Source organism: Pangasianodon hypophthalmus, chromosome 14 (genome assembly GCF_027358585.1).
Source record: "Pangasianodon hypophthalmus isolate fPanHyp1 chromosome 14, fPanHyp1.pri, whole genome shotgun sequence".
Classification (NCBI taxonomy): domain Eukaryota; kingdom Metazoa; phylum Chordata; class Actinopteri; order Siluriformes; family Pangasiidae; genus Pangasianodon; species Pangasianodon hypophthalmus.
In genome coordinates this window covers 6,059,109-6,071,799 of record NC_069723.1, presented here as the reverse complement: position 1 = coordinate 6,071,799, position 12,691 = coordinate 6,059,109, and the positions used below count along the sequence as shown (strand labels likewise).

General features: G+C 42.4%; 3 protein-coding genes across 4 annotated transcripts; all 3 read left to right on the top strand.

Annotated features, from left to right (window-relative positions):
* The first annotated feature begins 58 nt into the window (after nt 1-58).
* On the top strand, nt 59-4,302 carry aldoca (aldolase C, fructose-bisphosphate, a). 2 transcript variants are annotated; one of them, XM_026924004.3, is made up of 9 exons: nt 59-193; nt 384-514; nt 1,430-1,641; nt 1,848-1,902; nt 2,025-2,185; nt 2,301-2,384; nt 2,489-2,663; nt 2,943-3,142; nt 3,732-4,302. In XM_026924004.3, the coding sequence occupies exons 2-9, from the start codon at nt 403-405 to the stop codon at nt 3,825-3,827; spliced, it is 1,095 nt and encodes a 364-aa protein (XP_026779805.1). In that variant the 5' UTR covers nt 59-193; nt 384-402; the 3' UTR covers nt 3,828-4,302. The 2 variants fall into 2 exon arrangements, with proteins under 2 accessions (XP_026779805.1, XP_026779806.1); XM_026924005.3 differs by having other exon boundaries at nt 129-193; nt 366-514.
* A 633-nt stretch (nt 4,303-4,935) lies between these two features.
* Nucleotides 4,936-8,085, top strand: srsf1a (serine and arginine rich splicing factor 1a). The gene is made up of 5 exons (XM_026924598.3): nt 4,936-5,089; nt 5,190-5,394; nt 6,051-6,223; nt 6,531-6,703; nt 7,413-8,085. The coding sequence occupies exons 2-5, from the start codon at nt 5,207-5,209 to the stop codon at nt 7,605-7,607; spliced, it is 729 nt and encodes a 242-aa protein (XP_026780399.1). The 5' UTR covers nt 4,936-5,089; nt 5,190-5,206; the 3' UTR covers nt 7,608-8,085.
* Nucleotides 8,086-9,155: 1,070 nt separating this feature from the next.
* On the top strand, nt 9,156-12,418 carry dynll2a (dynein, light chain, LC8-type 2a). The gene is made up of 3 exons (XM_026923900.3): nt 9,156-9,452; nt 10,604-10,739; nt 11,219-12,418. The coding sequence occupies exons 2-3, from the start codon at nt 10,608-10,610 to the stop codon at nt 11,354-11,356; spliced, it is 270 nt and encodes an 89-aa protein (XP_026779701.1). The 5' UTR covers nt 9,156-9,452; nt 10,604-10,607; the 3' UTR covers nt 11,357-12,418.
* The last annotated feature ends 273 nt before the right edge of the window (nt 12,419-12,691 follow it).

The following is a 12,691-nucleotide window of genomic DNA, read 5'->3' as shown; positions in this document are numbered from 1 at the left end:
GCCCCTCCATGGCCTTTACAAATAACACTTAATGAGGTCATGACGTTATGCTCCGCCCTACAGGTTCCAGCCTCCTCCGGGACGCCACCATAAAGAACTGGGACAATGTTGCTGTCACAAAAAGAGCTTCTCATTTCATTCCTCATCACATCTGCGGAGCAAGCCAACGCATCTGCATCTCTTCTCGGACTTGGTGAGTAACTCGGAGTTTCTTTGTGAAGTATGCCTTTATTGTTGTTTAACAATTGTTGTGTGTCAGTTGTGTGTCAACTTATCTCTTTTTAAGATTTAATACTCTGGACCATTTACACCTGTCAGATTCAGGAGAACTTCTTCATACTGGCGTCTTTATTTCTATAATACAGTCAGCCTACCGTTCTCAGGTTGTGATCCCTCTGTAAGATGACCCACCAGTTTCCGACCCTCACCACGGAGCAGAAGAAGGAGCTGCATGAGATCGCTCTGCGCATCGTGGCTCCTGGGAAAGGCATTCTAGCAGCTGATGAATCAGTTGGTTAGTGCAACTACTTAAGCCTTTCAGTCAGTGTATATATATGTGTTGTTATAGGAAAATTATCGATGACAGGATGGTGTGATGCAGTACGAAGTGAAGCAGAGATTAAAAGATTACCACCCAAAGATTAAAACAGCATCTCCTGAAGTGTTTTATTCTACTTATACCACAGCAACTTGCCAATGATTTCAGTTTTTTTTTAATTAATTAAAGAGCAACAGGTCATCTTTTTATCAGTTTTAGTTACATTTAATGTTATGGAATGTACACAAAACATGTTAGTTCCTGTTGTCACTTACATTATAGCAGCTATAAACAGTTGTTCCCTCAGCAGCCTCTAGTTTTTTCTAGTTAATAAGACAAAAAATGCAGCTTGTCATGGAAAACACAAACCCCTGTAATGGAAAACTTACTAACCGTTGACACTAAATAAACATAAAATAACCATTTCCTTACAGAAAATTTCAGCATATCAAAGAATTTTCTTTGTTAAATAACAACACATTTTTAATTCTTTTATCATTAGTCTTACGTTATGTAGTAGGTCTGCCATACAAGTCCATGTTAATGCTCGAACTACAGAAGCAACGCGGTGCGATAGACTGGCGTCCCATCCAGGGAGTATTCCTGCCTCATGCCCAGTATTCCTGGGACAGGCTCTGGCTCCTCTGTAATTCCCAACCTGGATAAATCAGCTACTGAAGAATGAATGAATGAAATAGAAACATATTAATTGCATTCATACAAACCCATGAGATGCCTTTCAGAGCTGCTCTTATGGAAAATTAATCTACAGTCAGATTTGAGAGTTCAGTAGTGCTGTGTTATAAGCCAGAATGTTAATCGTAGCGTGCTTTATGTGTTCCAACATATTCGTGATACTCTTTCACTCTGTGTGTATTGTTAAACCAACAGGCAGCATGGGAAAGCGTCTGAATCAGATAGGAGTGGAGAACACAGAGGAGAATCGTCGCCTGTATCGCCAAGTCCTCTTCAGCGCAGACGACCGCATTGACAGCTGCATCGGCGGAGTAATTTTTTTCCATGAAACCCTCTACCAGACTTCAGATGATGGTGTTCCTTTTGTTAAAATGATCAAAGACAAAGGGATCACTATTGGCATCAAGGTACATGCTGTACTATTAGAGGTCAGAACTTTTTGTTCGTAATTAGGAAGCACTTTAAGTTGAACTAGTGTGTGGCTACTAAAGAGCGCTAGCTCCTTTGTAGATTCGTAACACAAGGGAGATTGAGGACCATTCAATGATCTTCAAATAATCAAGGTATTGTAGATAAGAAGAGCTCAGATTTGTCATTTTCTTTTTTTCCTAAGGTTGACAAAGGAGTAGTTCCCCTGCCAGGAACTAATGGAGAAACAACTACACAAGGTGCAAACACATCATCATTCATCATCATCTTACTTTCGATTGTTTTGGCTTGATTCTGCTGGTCACTGTATTGTTTCACCCTGAACTCTGTGACTAAAGCTGTAAATTGATGCTTGTTTCAGGGCTGGATGGTCTGTCAGAGAGATGCGCTCAGTACAAGAAAGATGGAGCAGATTTTGCCAAGTGGCGCTGTGTGATGAAGATCAGTGACACGGCTCCATCTCCGCTGTGCATCACAGAAAATGCAAATGTCCTTGCACGCTATGCTACTATCTGCCAGCAGGTACACTGTGAAACTGATTAAATATTTTTAATACAGTTGGCTTTTCCTCTTAGTTTTACAAAACAAAGATGTGTGGCTAAATGTTGTTTTTTGGTTTTGTTTTTTTTTCTTCCAGCATGGGATTGTACCCATAGTGGAACCTGAGATCCTACCTGATGGAGATCATGACCTCAAGCGCTGCCAGTTTGTTACAGAGAGGGTTAGTGGCAGTCGCCGTTAATGCTGCTGTCCCGTATGAAATTGAAGATAGTTAAGCTTATTGCATATTAAAGCCAGTGTAAACGCTCTGTGTTTGTGCTCCAGGTTTTGGCAGCAGTGTACAAGGCCATGTTTGATCATCATGTGTATCTGGAGGGCACCCTGCTCAAGCCCAACATGGTGACCCCTGGACATGGATGCCCCACCAAATACAGTGCCGAGGAGGTTGCCATGGCGACCGTCACTGCTCTACGTCGCACCGTGCCTCCTGCAGTCACTGGTTATGTCGATTACATCACTGACAATCATGATTACATGTCCTGCGTATCCTTGTTCTGCCGAATTTCAGCTGTAATTCTGCTCATTGCTCTTGTCTTACACTGTCTTGTCACACTATTTATACTTTACGTACCTGTGTGTTCAGAGCCCTCTACTGCATTTTGCACCTTGAACTTACATTTTTTCTAATTTTGTTTGGCTTCACATTCACGTGGCCATTATATGAGATTAAAAAAAAAAAAAAAAAAAGTTTATAATGCTCAAATACTTCTGCTTCCAGGAATAACTTTTCTCTCCGGAGGCCAGAGTGAAGAGGAGGCCTCTGTCCACTTAAATGCCATCAATAACTGCCCGCTGGTAAAGCCCTGGGCACTGACCTTTTCTTTTGGTCGGGCGCTGCAGGCCTCAGCACTGAAGACCTGGCGTGGTCAGAAAGAAAACCAGAGTGCTGCCACTGAGGAGTTCATCAAACGTGCTGAGGCACGTCCTGCCATGTTTTTCCATTCTGACTTATCATAAACTGTATAATATGGATGATTCCACACATTCTACAGTTGGGAAATAGAGACAGATAAGCTGTAAATTTTCAAATTGGGTTCAAGCAAAATTACAACATTTATCTTATTTTGTACAAGTAAATACCAAATGATTTTATATGAATTGTCAGAAATCATCTTGGTCATGTTTTACAATCAGTAAACTGTAAACCATTTAATATATTTTGTTTAAAGCACAGAACAGAGTGACAGAGCAACAAGTACAAAAGTCCAAGCTCACAAGCTAATGACTAATTTATTAACTTGGTAATGTAGTTTTGGGTGACTTGTGTGTGTGTGTGTGTGTGTGTATGTATATATATATAGGCTTTTTACCTAACCCCGGGACAATAAAAATTACCAAGCCTTAATGCACATATTGCAGCTTAAATGCGGAATAATGCTGCTGCTCCTGCAAAATAACCAATCAGGTTGATAATATTGTGCTACAGAACAGAGTAGAAATGCTGGATTGACCTATATACTGTTCACTTTCCAACTAGTCCTCACATCTTCCTTGTGGTTGTTTTCAGATCAACAGTCTGGCATCCCAGGGGAAGTATTCTGGTGGAGGGGACAGCAGTGGAGCTACTGGGCTTTCCCATTACCTGTCTAGCTATGCATACTGAAATGCTACCTTTACCTGCTGCCTATGATTATTCAGAATCTCCTCAGATACAGCCAATTCCACTGCCACTGTTGTAGAAACGACTGTACTCTGATACACATACACAACTTCGAGGTGTATCTTGGGTTCAGTACGTAGCTGTTTGGACTAAATCAGTATTAGAGCTGTTGAAATTAATTAAACAACTCAAACACTGTTCATAAAACCTTATAAATGATTATGAATACCATATAGATAAATGTGATCTAGTGATCTTGTCACTCAGCCAACACAATTTGGGTTTCTCTTTACAGCTTGTGCTGTGCAGTGCTTGATGAAAACATGATTTAAACGTCTGTGTGTAATGGATAGAAATAAGCTTATTTACACTTAGTACCTGTGAGCTGTGTGCTTTTGGTGAGTGTTGTGGTATTCTGTGTGACTAGATAAATGTGATCAGAAAATACTGCATAAGATGTAATAAATTCTGAAAATATTGCATGTGTCTGGCTCAACTAACTCCGTGTCAGTGTTACAGCTGTATATGAGTATGTTCATTCTGGGAACTAACATCATGGTTTTCCTAAGCAGGCCATAAATACACTAACTACACAATAACTGAGATTCTTCACAATGAACAGCCAAGGATCTTACCCCAGATATCAGATATAAATATTAGGTTATTAGCTTTATATTCCCCTATTTCACTTTCTTATCTGTAAGGCCAAAAGGAAATAATCCTAACTTCTATTACACTGTTAAAAGAAGAGGTCACGTGATTTTCATATCCATTCTTTGAAAAGTTATAGAGAATAATTAGTGTATGTTAATAATTGATGGAATTACAGTGTGATCATTAATATTATGATCTCTGGGGTTGATTTATATTTCGCACAGTAATGTTTCCAGGAGTTAGCAATTAAATAAGTTAGATAAGTTAAATAAATTAAATAAGTTACCCAGAGGATTGAGAAATAAACATAAATCACAATAAAGTAGTGTATTAACAGTATGGAGTAACTAAAAAAACACTTGCTTATTTAGCACTGCATTGGCATTTACCGGAAATACACAAAAATGATTGTTGGTTTGGGAACTAGCTCGCCTCGCGGATGTAGGCGGATGCGGCGCCTGACGCGCCGCGAGTTTCCGGGATTCTTCCGCGCCGCCGCCGCGCGCGGGTCATGGAGAGGAAGTGAAGGCGCGAGCGCGCAGTGCAGGTGGAGCGCCACGCGCTTATTGTCTTGTGTGCACAGGAAGGCTGAATCCCGCTGTTTACCGCCGGTACTGTAGCCTTACTGCACTGCTGCTTGTGTGTTAGATGTGTATGCGACGTCGCTCGTTCGCGTTTGGCTGACTGCAGTGTGTGTGTTTTCATTTACAGCACGCTTTCTTTTTGCCATGTCTGGAGTGATCCGAGGCCCAGCTGGTAGCAACGACTGCCGGATTTATGTAGGAAACCTTCCTCCTGATATCCGCACTAAAGACGTCGAGGACGTGTTCTACAAGTACGGAGCGATCCGAGATATCGATCTGAAAAACCGACGAGGTGGCCCTCCGTTTGCCTTTGTCGAGTTTGAAGACCCCAGGTGAGTGAGTGAGTGAGCTTAGCTTAGCATAGTTTAGCATCGTTTAAGCTATCCTGCGACCGTCGTGTCTGTTATCTCTCCCTCACTTAACGGCATTAACTAGTCGGGGTGGAAGTTATGAAGCTATCCTAGTAGTTTTTACTATTTTGGACGGTGCATTATAAATATTTGTGCAGTGTTGTGTGCTGCATGTGGCAGGTTGTTATTGTGCTGTAGCCTGCAGGCCGCTGGCGGCTAATGATGGCGTCACGCAGGTTTGAGCTAACTGCTAGCATGTAATCTGGTTTGGTGTGATTTCCTGCAGGTAGTGCTTTCGTTTTTAAAAGTGTGCATTTTGGAAATTTGTGTGTTTAGGAGAATGTTTCGCAGACCGTAGTCAGGCTTGCAAAACTGTTAGACTGTGTGTGTTAGCTCGCTAAGCTGCTGTTGGTGTGTTTGTTAGCTGATGTGCTAAAGCTGCTAGCTCGGTGAGAGAGCAGGACGAGTCGGGAATCTGTCGCTCTCTCAGGTGTGTACAGCTACAGTGGGCTTTTCTTTTCGCCTCTGAGTAAAATATTAGGTGTGTTAATTCGTGTTTATGAATGAAAAGCCAGTTTGTTTGAGTATCCCGAGGAAGCAGGAGCTGCAGGAATGAGCGTGGCTGTGTGTCTCCTCAGGGACGCCGAGGACGCGGTGTATGCTCGGGACGGCTATGACTACGACGGCTACCGGCTCCGGGTGGAGTTTCCCAGAAGTGGACGCGGTATGGGGAGAGGAGGCTTCGGTGGAGCTCCCAGAGGCAGATACGGACCTCCATCCAGGCGATCTGAATACAGAGTCATTGTTTCAGGTCAGTCTTTAGCTTGCTTTTTTTGCATGCTGTTCAGAAGCTCATCTGTAAGGCGCACAGCTACTGAACACTAAACAGCACAGCATGTAAGCTTAAGGCTTATCAGCTCTCAGAACTGAGTCTTGCTGATGGAGTGGCTTCGAGACTGAGTCCCGTGGGCTGTCTGCAGGTTCAGTAATCCAAGTCCCTTTCCTGTGTCATATTATCTGTGCTTGGACAGAGAACAGTATGCAGATGGAGTACACCTGTACATAGCATTGTACATTGCAAGATAAACCATGATGGTATGTTTTTGTTTTTCCTGTAGGGTTACCACCCAGCGGCAGTTGGCAAGATCTGAAGGATCACATGCGTGAAGCAGGTGATGTATGTTATGCTGACGTTTTCCGAGATGGGACCGGTGTGGTGGAGTTTGTGCGCAAAGAAGACATGACCTACGCTGTTCGAAAACTGGATAACACTAAATTCCGGTCACATGAGGTAAGATTTTAGCTCAGACTTTTGGATGTTCTTGCCATATCATGGTTTTTTCTTTAAGGTAAGCAAATCTGGGATGGATCCATATTTGTTTATTTATTTACCTTGGTGATCGGAGTTTCACAATGCCATGATGCAGAAGTAGTAATTCCTCGGCTCAGGATAGTAATGTATCAGAGTTTCCCTGTCGATGCAGCCGTTGATTGGGTGGATTTATTTCCAGTAAAGATGCAGTAACTGGTGGGCAGCTCATGGGACAAAGAAATGCAACATAAATGAACACGGGAATGTAGTGGGTGCTGTCTGACCATCATGAATGAACTCATTCATTCATCTTCCGTAACTGCTTTATCGTGGTTAGTGTCGCTGTTTAAATTGTTTTTTAATTAGTTTATAATCTGGAAAGTAGAACTAAGATTATTAGAAACCGCCCTGGGCAGGTACAAACAAAAATCCACCATGGGAATGGCGCTAGTTAGACAAACATTTCTTCTGTGGTGAGCAGGATTTGTTATAATTCCTTTAGAAGCAGACTGGAGTGAGAGTCAAAGTCCTGTACACACCATCACTAAGCCTACACCCAAAACTGTTCCAAGTCTGTTATAATACAGTGTGCATTGAGGGCATGTTAAATAATCGGTAAGTATTTTAATATTATGAGGTCTGGTTGTTCTGTTGCTCAGAGGAAAGCTTTCTGTTATATTTTTTCCAGGGGGAAACCGCATATATCCGTGTGAAAGTGGATGGTCCACGCAGTCCAAGTTACGGAAGATCAAGGTCCCGGAGCCGCAGTCGCAGCAGAAGTCGCAGTCGCAGCAACGAGCGTAGCCGCAGCTACTCGCCGCGCCGTGGCCGAAGCTCCCCACAGTACTCCCCCCGGCACAGCCGCTCTCGCTCTCGTTCCTAAGCCGTCCACTCGCCACCGCTGTGGTGTTTTGGGTTTGAGATTCCCTTCCCCTGTTTTTTGGTGAAGCTGTTGAGTCAGTCTGTTGGTTTTTACCCCCCTCCCTCCTCCTTTTTTAAATATTAGTTTTAGTTTTTTTTCCCCTCCGTGTCTTCGTTATGACCTTTGTTTTCTGATTGCCCCTGCCCCCGTCCTCCACCCCTCTTCTTAACCATCAACACCCATCTAATTTTTAACAATGCTTTTTAAAGGACTAAGTTGACTCCCTCACATTCTCGCCTTTCTTTTGTCCTCTTTCGAATACAAGATGGAACTCTCATTGACCAAACAAAGAGTTGTTCAATGCCTCTGAATATTTTTGTAAATGCCATCTACTGTCTTTCATGAGAGTGAGCTCACATGTATTTTACCCTTTTGTCTTCCTGTAGTCGCTTGACAAGAAGAATGAACTGATACTTTGTAATAAAGAATTGCCGAATCATTTGAGTTACAGGTTTAAATATATAAACAGTCGGGTTTCTATTATGTTTAATGTTTCTTTACCAGCAAATCAGAGGGATATCATGCTTCCTCTGGGTAGAACACAGTACAGAACTGCATGTTCGAGCTCGATGCAGTCAGATGTGTGTTTTTGGTCTTAACCGAATGTTTCATGCTGTTCTGTATCTTTGCATCTGATTCGATTTGCCAGGCTGCTAAATCAAGGTAGACATTCACTTTCAGGCCTTGGCGTGTTTGGTGTGTAGGGGGCATGGGTATCTCAATAAATATCATTTTCATCATTTTATGCATTATAGAAAGGACTGTGAGTGGAAGTGTTTCTAACTCTCACCTCTTCTTGGTTTTGCTGGTATTTAAAGGTTTGGGATGGAGGAGAGGCTCGGTGGATGCCGGCTCATTGGGATCAGTTCATAATGAAGATAGGATAGGGAGTGCTGGATACATGGATCAGGATCAATTCGTCCAGGATATATAAGACCTTTTGATTTTTATTTTTCTATAAATTCCCCTTGGAACCTTTCTCCACATTGTGGCCATTGGTGTTTTCTCACACACACACTTTGAGGAGGAGATGCTGCAGTCTTGTGGGATGGAGTCAACAGGAGCAATCTGGTAAATTAAGGGAAGTTTGTTTAGGGCTGATCCTCATGCAACTTTAGATTGTCAGTTGTTTTTTGATGGACGGTAGTAGATGCTTTTACATCGTTAGCTTTTCATTTGGTATTTTTTTTAGTGAACAACTGCATCAATAAACAATAAAAAGAAAACGTTGATGCATAATGAGTGACTCCTTTTCTTTATTAACTATGAAAGAAGAATCTTAAAATATTACACATCACAAATAGATCACAAACAACTTAAAATTGTCAAAGGTATTCTCTCTCTCTCTCTCTCTCTCTCTCTCTCTCTCACACACACTATTTAAAAAAAAAAAAGAAGGAAGGAAGGAAGTTTTGGCTGCAGGTGCTACCATGCTTTCTGAGTTCACCTGGGTGATCACATGATCTTGCAGGCTGGGAGGGGAAGCCTGTCGCGTTTCCGTCTCTGCTCCGGTCAAAGATGCATTATGGGTTGAAATAAGATGCAGGCAGAGCGGCGCGAGAGGAAAACGCGCGCGCACCACACGGCGGAGGCGGAGAGCTGCAGCCAATGGAAAGCGCGCGCTGGAGAGCAGCGGAACCGAGCAGAGGAACCGAGCAGCGCTTCAGACTCTGTGTTTGAGTTCCTGTAGACACAAAGCTCATCCTGACAGGACGCGAGAAAAATACAAGCATCCAAACTCGGGCTGCTGTGAATATTTCTGCTTCTTATTCTTCTTATTTGCTAAGGACACCTGATCGACTGCAGGTGAGTCACGCGGCGTAACGCGTTCAGCTCCGGCGTTAGTGACAGGTTTGAATGAAGCAGGTGAAATGAAGAGAGCTTCGTGCTTTACCGCACGGTTGGTGGAAATGACTGCTGGAGAAGCAGTGTGTAATTTGGCATGCGCGTGCGGAGGAGTAGGCCATTAGCACGCGCCTGGGAGATCATGTCCAGGAGGGGTTAGGATCCGAGAACTGCGCTTTTACATTCCTTTTCATCTGCTCTCGTCAAAGCTCGCTCAGCTCTGTGCAGGCATTCTCCTCCAAAAGTCACAGCCAAGCTAAACGTGGATTTCAGTGTAATAATCCGTATGAAGAGTTAAACACTCTGAACAGTAGCATAGCCCAGAATAAACTATCCATGCACTGAACCTCAAATGGCTCCTTCATCCTTACAGAGAGGAATTAGGCTACATGGGGTGAAGTGATGCCTTCTGCACCCTGTGCAGCGCACTGCCTTTCAGCTACACAGTCTTCAGCAATTCACTAAAGTCTTGCCTTTAATTCACTATAAATTCATTATAATGTGGATCATTATTGCTTGGCAGCAGCCGGTGTTCCTCTGAGGCTGGTTGGACTTTATTTTGGCCTGTGTGTGTGTGTGTGTGTGTGTGCTGTAAAAGAACTGAACCATCCATTAAGCATTTAGCCTACTTTAGTCTCACTTTGACTTATCAGGTGTCCCAGAATTACCCTAACAAAACACATCCTTGGAGTGTGTTGAGAGTTTCTGGCAGTGAGAGAACAGCCTAAGAGCACACCAGTGAAAGGCCTCTCTGTTGAAGCATAAGGCAAACAGTAGGCAGAGGGGTTTTTTCACTGGCTCACTTAAAGCTTAATGCATTTATTAAGTTATCCAAAGTGAGCCGGAATACAACCCAACAGTACTGTTCCAGGAGCTGACAGATGACTCAAAGCAGTTACATGAGAATTGTAGTATGAACAGATAGAGCCACACCTAAACTAACGCAGGCACAGAGAGCACTGCTAAACCCAGTGGCTGGAGTAGTACTTAAACTTTAGTCATGTAACAACCAATCTGACTGAACGATGCCATTTTAGCAAAGTTGAATTGTGGTGTCTTCTTGGGGTGTGTGTGTGTGTATGCATATGATATTTGCTTTTTCCCCCTTCAAGCATTATGACTGACAGGAAAGCTGTGATCAAGAATGCTGACATGTCTGAGGACATGCAGCAGGATGCAGTTGACTGTGCAACACAGGCCATGGAGAAGTACAACATTGAGAAGGACATCGCAGCATACATCAAAAAGGTAACTTTAATCACAGCAGTAATCTGAACTGTTTCCCAAGTTTCCCAAACCTGGTCTTCAAAATCAGCCAGAGTTCAACATGGAAATCCACGTGCAAATTTGTATCTGTTCTCTACGACTCGACTTGTGTGAAATGTTAGTTTTACTTAGCAGTCATACTTGCTCATATGACTTCACTGCATTTCTGTTGAGATCAGGTTGCCTGCACAGATAACGCCGTGGAAATTCCTGGTTCAGGCAAATACAGTCTCTTCATTGTGTGCGCTCTCTCTCTCTCTCTCTCTCTCTCCCTCCCTCTCTCTCTCCCTCCCTCTCTCTATCCCTCCCTCTCTCTCTTTCTAAAAACCCCAAAACAAAATACATTATGACCTGAGCTGGTGTTATGGGCCTGTTAAACACTTGAGTTACTGAAGGACAACGTCCAGGAACCCCATAATAAAGATTGTCACTGAAACTTTGTTTTTTTCTCTCCATTGCAGGAGTTTGACAAGAAGTACAACCCAACATGGCATTGCATTGTGGGAAGAAACTTTGGCAGCTATGTCACCCATGAGACGAAGCACTTCATCTACTTCTACTTGGGCCAGGTGGCCATCCTCCTGTTCAAATCCGGCTGATGTCTTACAGCGAGAGTAGAATGTTCTTTTCCAACATGGACCAAGATGCACTAGTGGCCAATGTCCTGTCTAACCACATGCTACAAATATTAAACAAGGCCATACCATGACTATGCTGACTGTGCGTAACTGCATGGGCCGTATACCATACTAATTGTGCATATGTTGAGGTTAAGTTGCTTTTCAGTAGGTGTCCCATGTTTATCGGGAGAGTTTTTGTTTCTGGTCCTGACGAGTTTGTTCGAGCATAGGAGCTGTGAAGGCAGGCGTGATGTTGATTAAATAAAGCAATTCAGATGAACTCCAAAAAGTGCATCTGTATTATTTTTCTTCTAAGAGCTGTTTTGTTTAAGTAGTCTTTGCTGCCATGTAGTTCTAACGAGCACGGGGTGTGTCTGTACCGTGGTGGAGATGGAGAATAAAGAAAATAAGTCATGTTTATGTGGGTTCATCTAAGGTTAGGTGATTATTATTGTCGATTGTTTCATGTCATTGGTTTGGAGATGGTGCTTGTATGCTAGGGAACAGATGGGTTACAGATGCACAAATCACACTCTTATTCTGTGAAACTGCATTTCCTTTTTGTTTAAAATGTCTTACAAGGTTACAAGTGCATTATGTCTGTTGGGGAATAATCTAAGATATATTAAACGAACTGCTTTTCCAGCTTTATTTTGTGTTTAATTTCTTCATTATGTCAGTTGCCGAACATAAAGGGACTCTGCACACAATATTCTCCAGCTCTTTCAGTCTGCTATTAAAGTTGGAATTATTTAGATGTTTAGCATTTAGCATGTTTTTTTTCTCTACATATGAGGTGTAGGTTTTTGTTACTTGTCTGTATTTGCTATTTCTGTATATTGCACATGACTTCAAGCCTCCCTCTATTGGTAGGCCTGTGAAACACTTGCACTCCATTTCACTGTACCCTCTCAGGTACTGCCCATGACAAAAAGCAGATCAGTCATTAACATGTGTAAATGTCCTCTGGGTTTTGTTTGCCTAAGTAATTTTGCTGTATTGTGTAATATCAATAAAGACTATAGTTGCACATTGGAGAAACAGGACCAGCAAATATGTTTCTTGAACAACCAGTGATGAACAAAAGTGTGTTAAATAATGCATGAAAAGTGCATGCTGTTGTAGGAAAATTACCAACGCCGTGGTGGTGTGATATGTTACTGCCCTGAAATTTATATTTTATTTCTCTTATACTACAGCAATTTCCCCACCAATTTGAAATGAAATGCAAATGTAAAAAATTTGTATTAAATATTTATTATCGAATGACACAATGCTTTTTAACCACTTATAGTTACGTTAGTTCCTGTTATC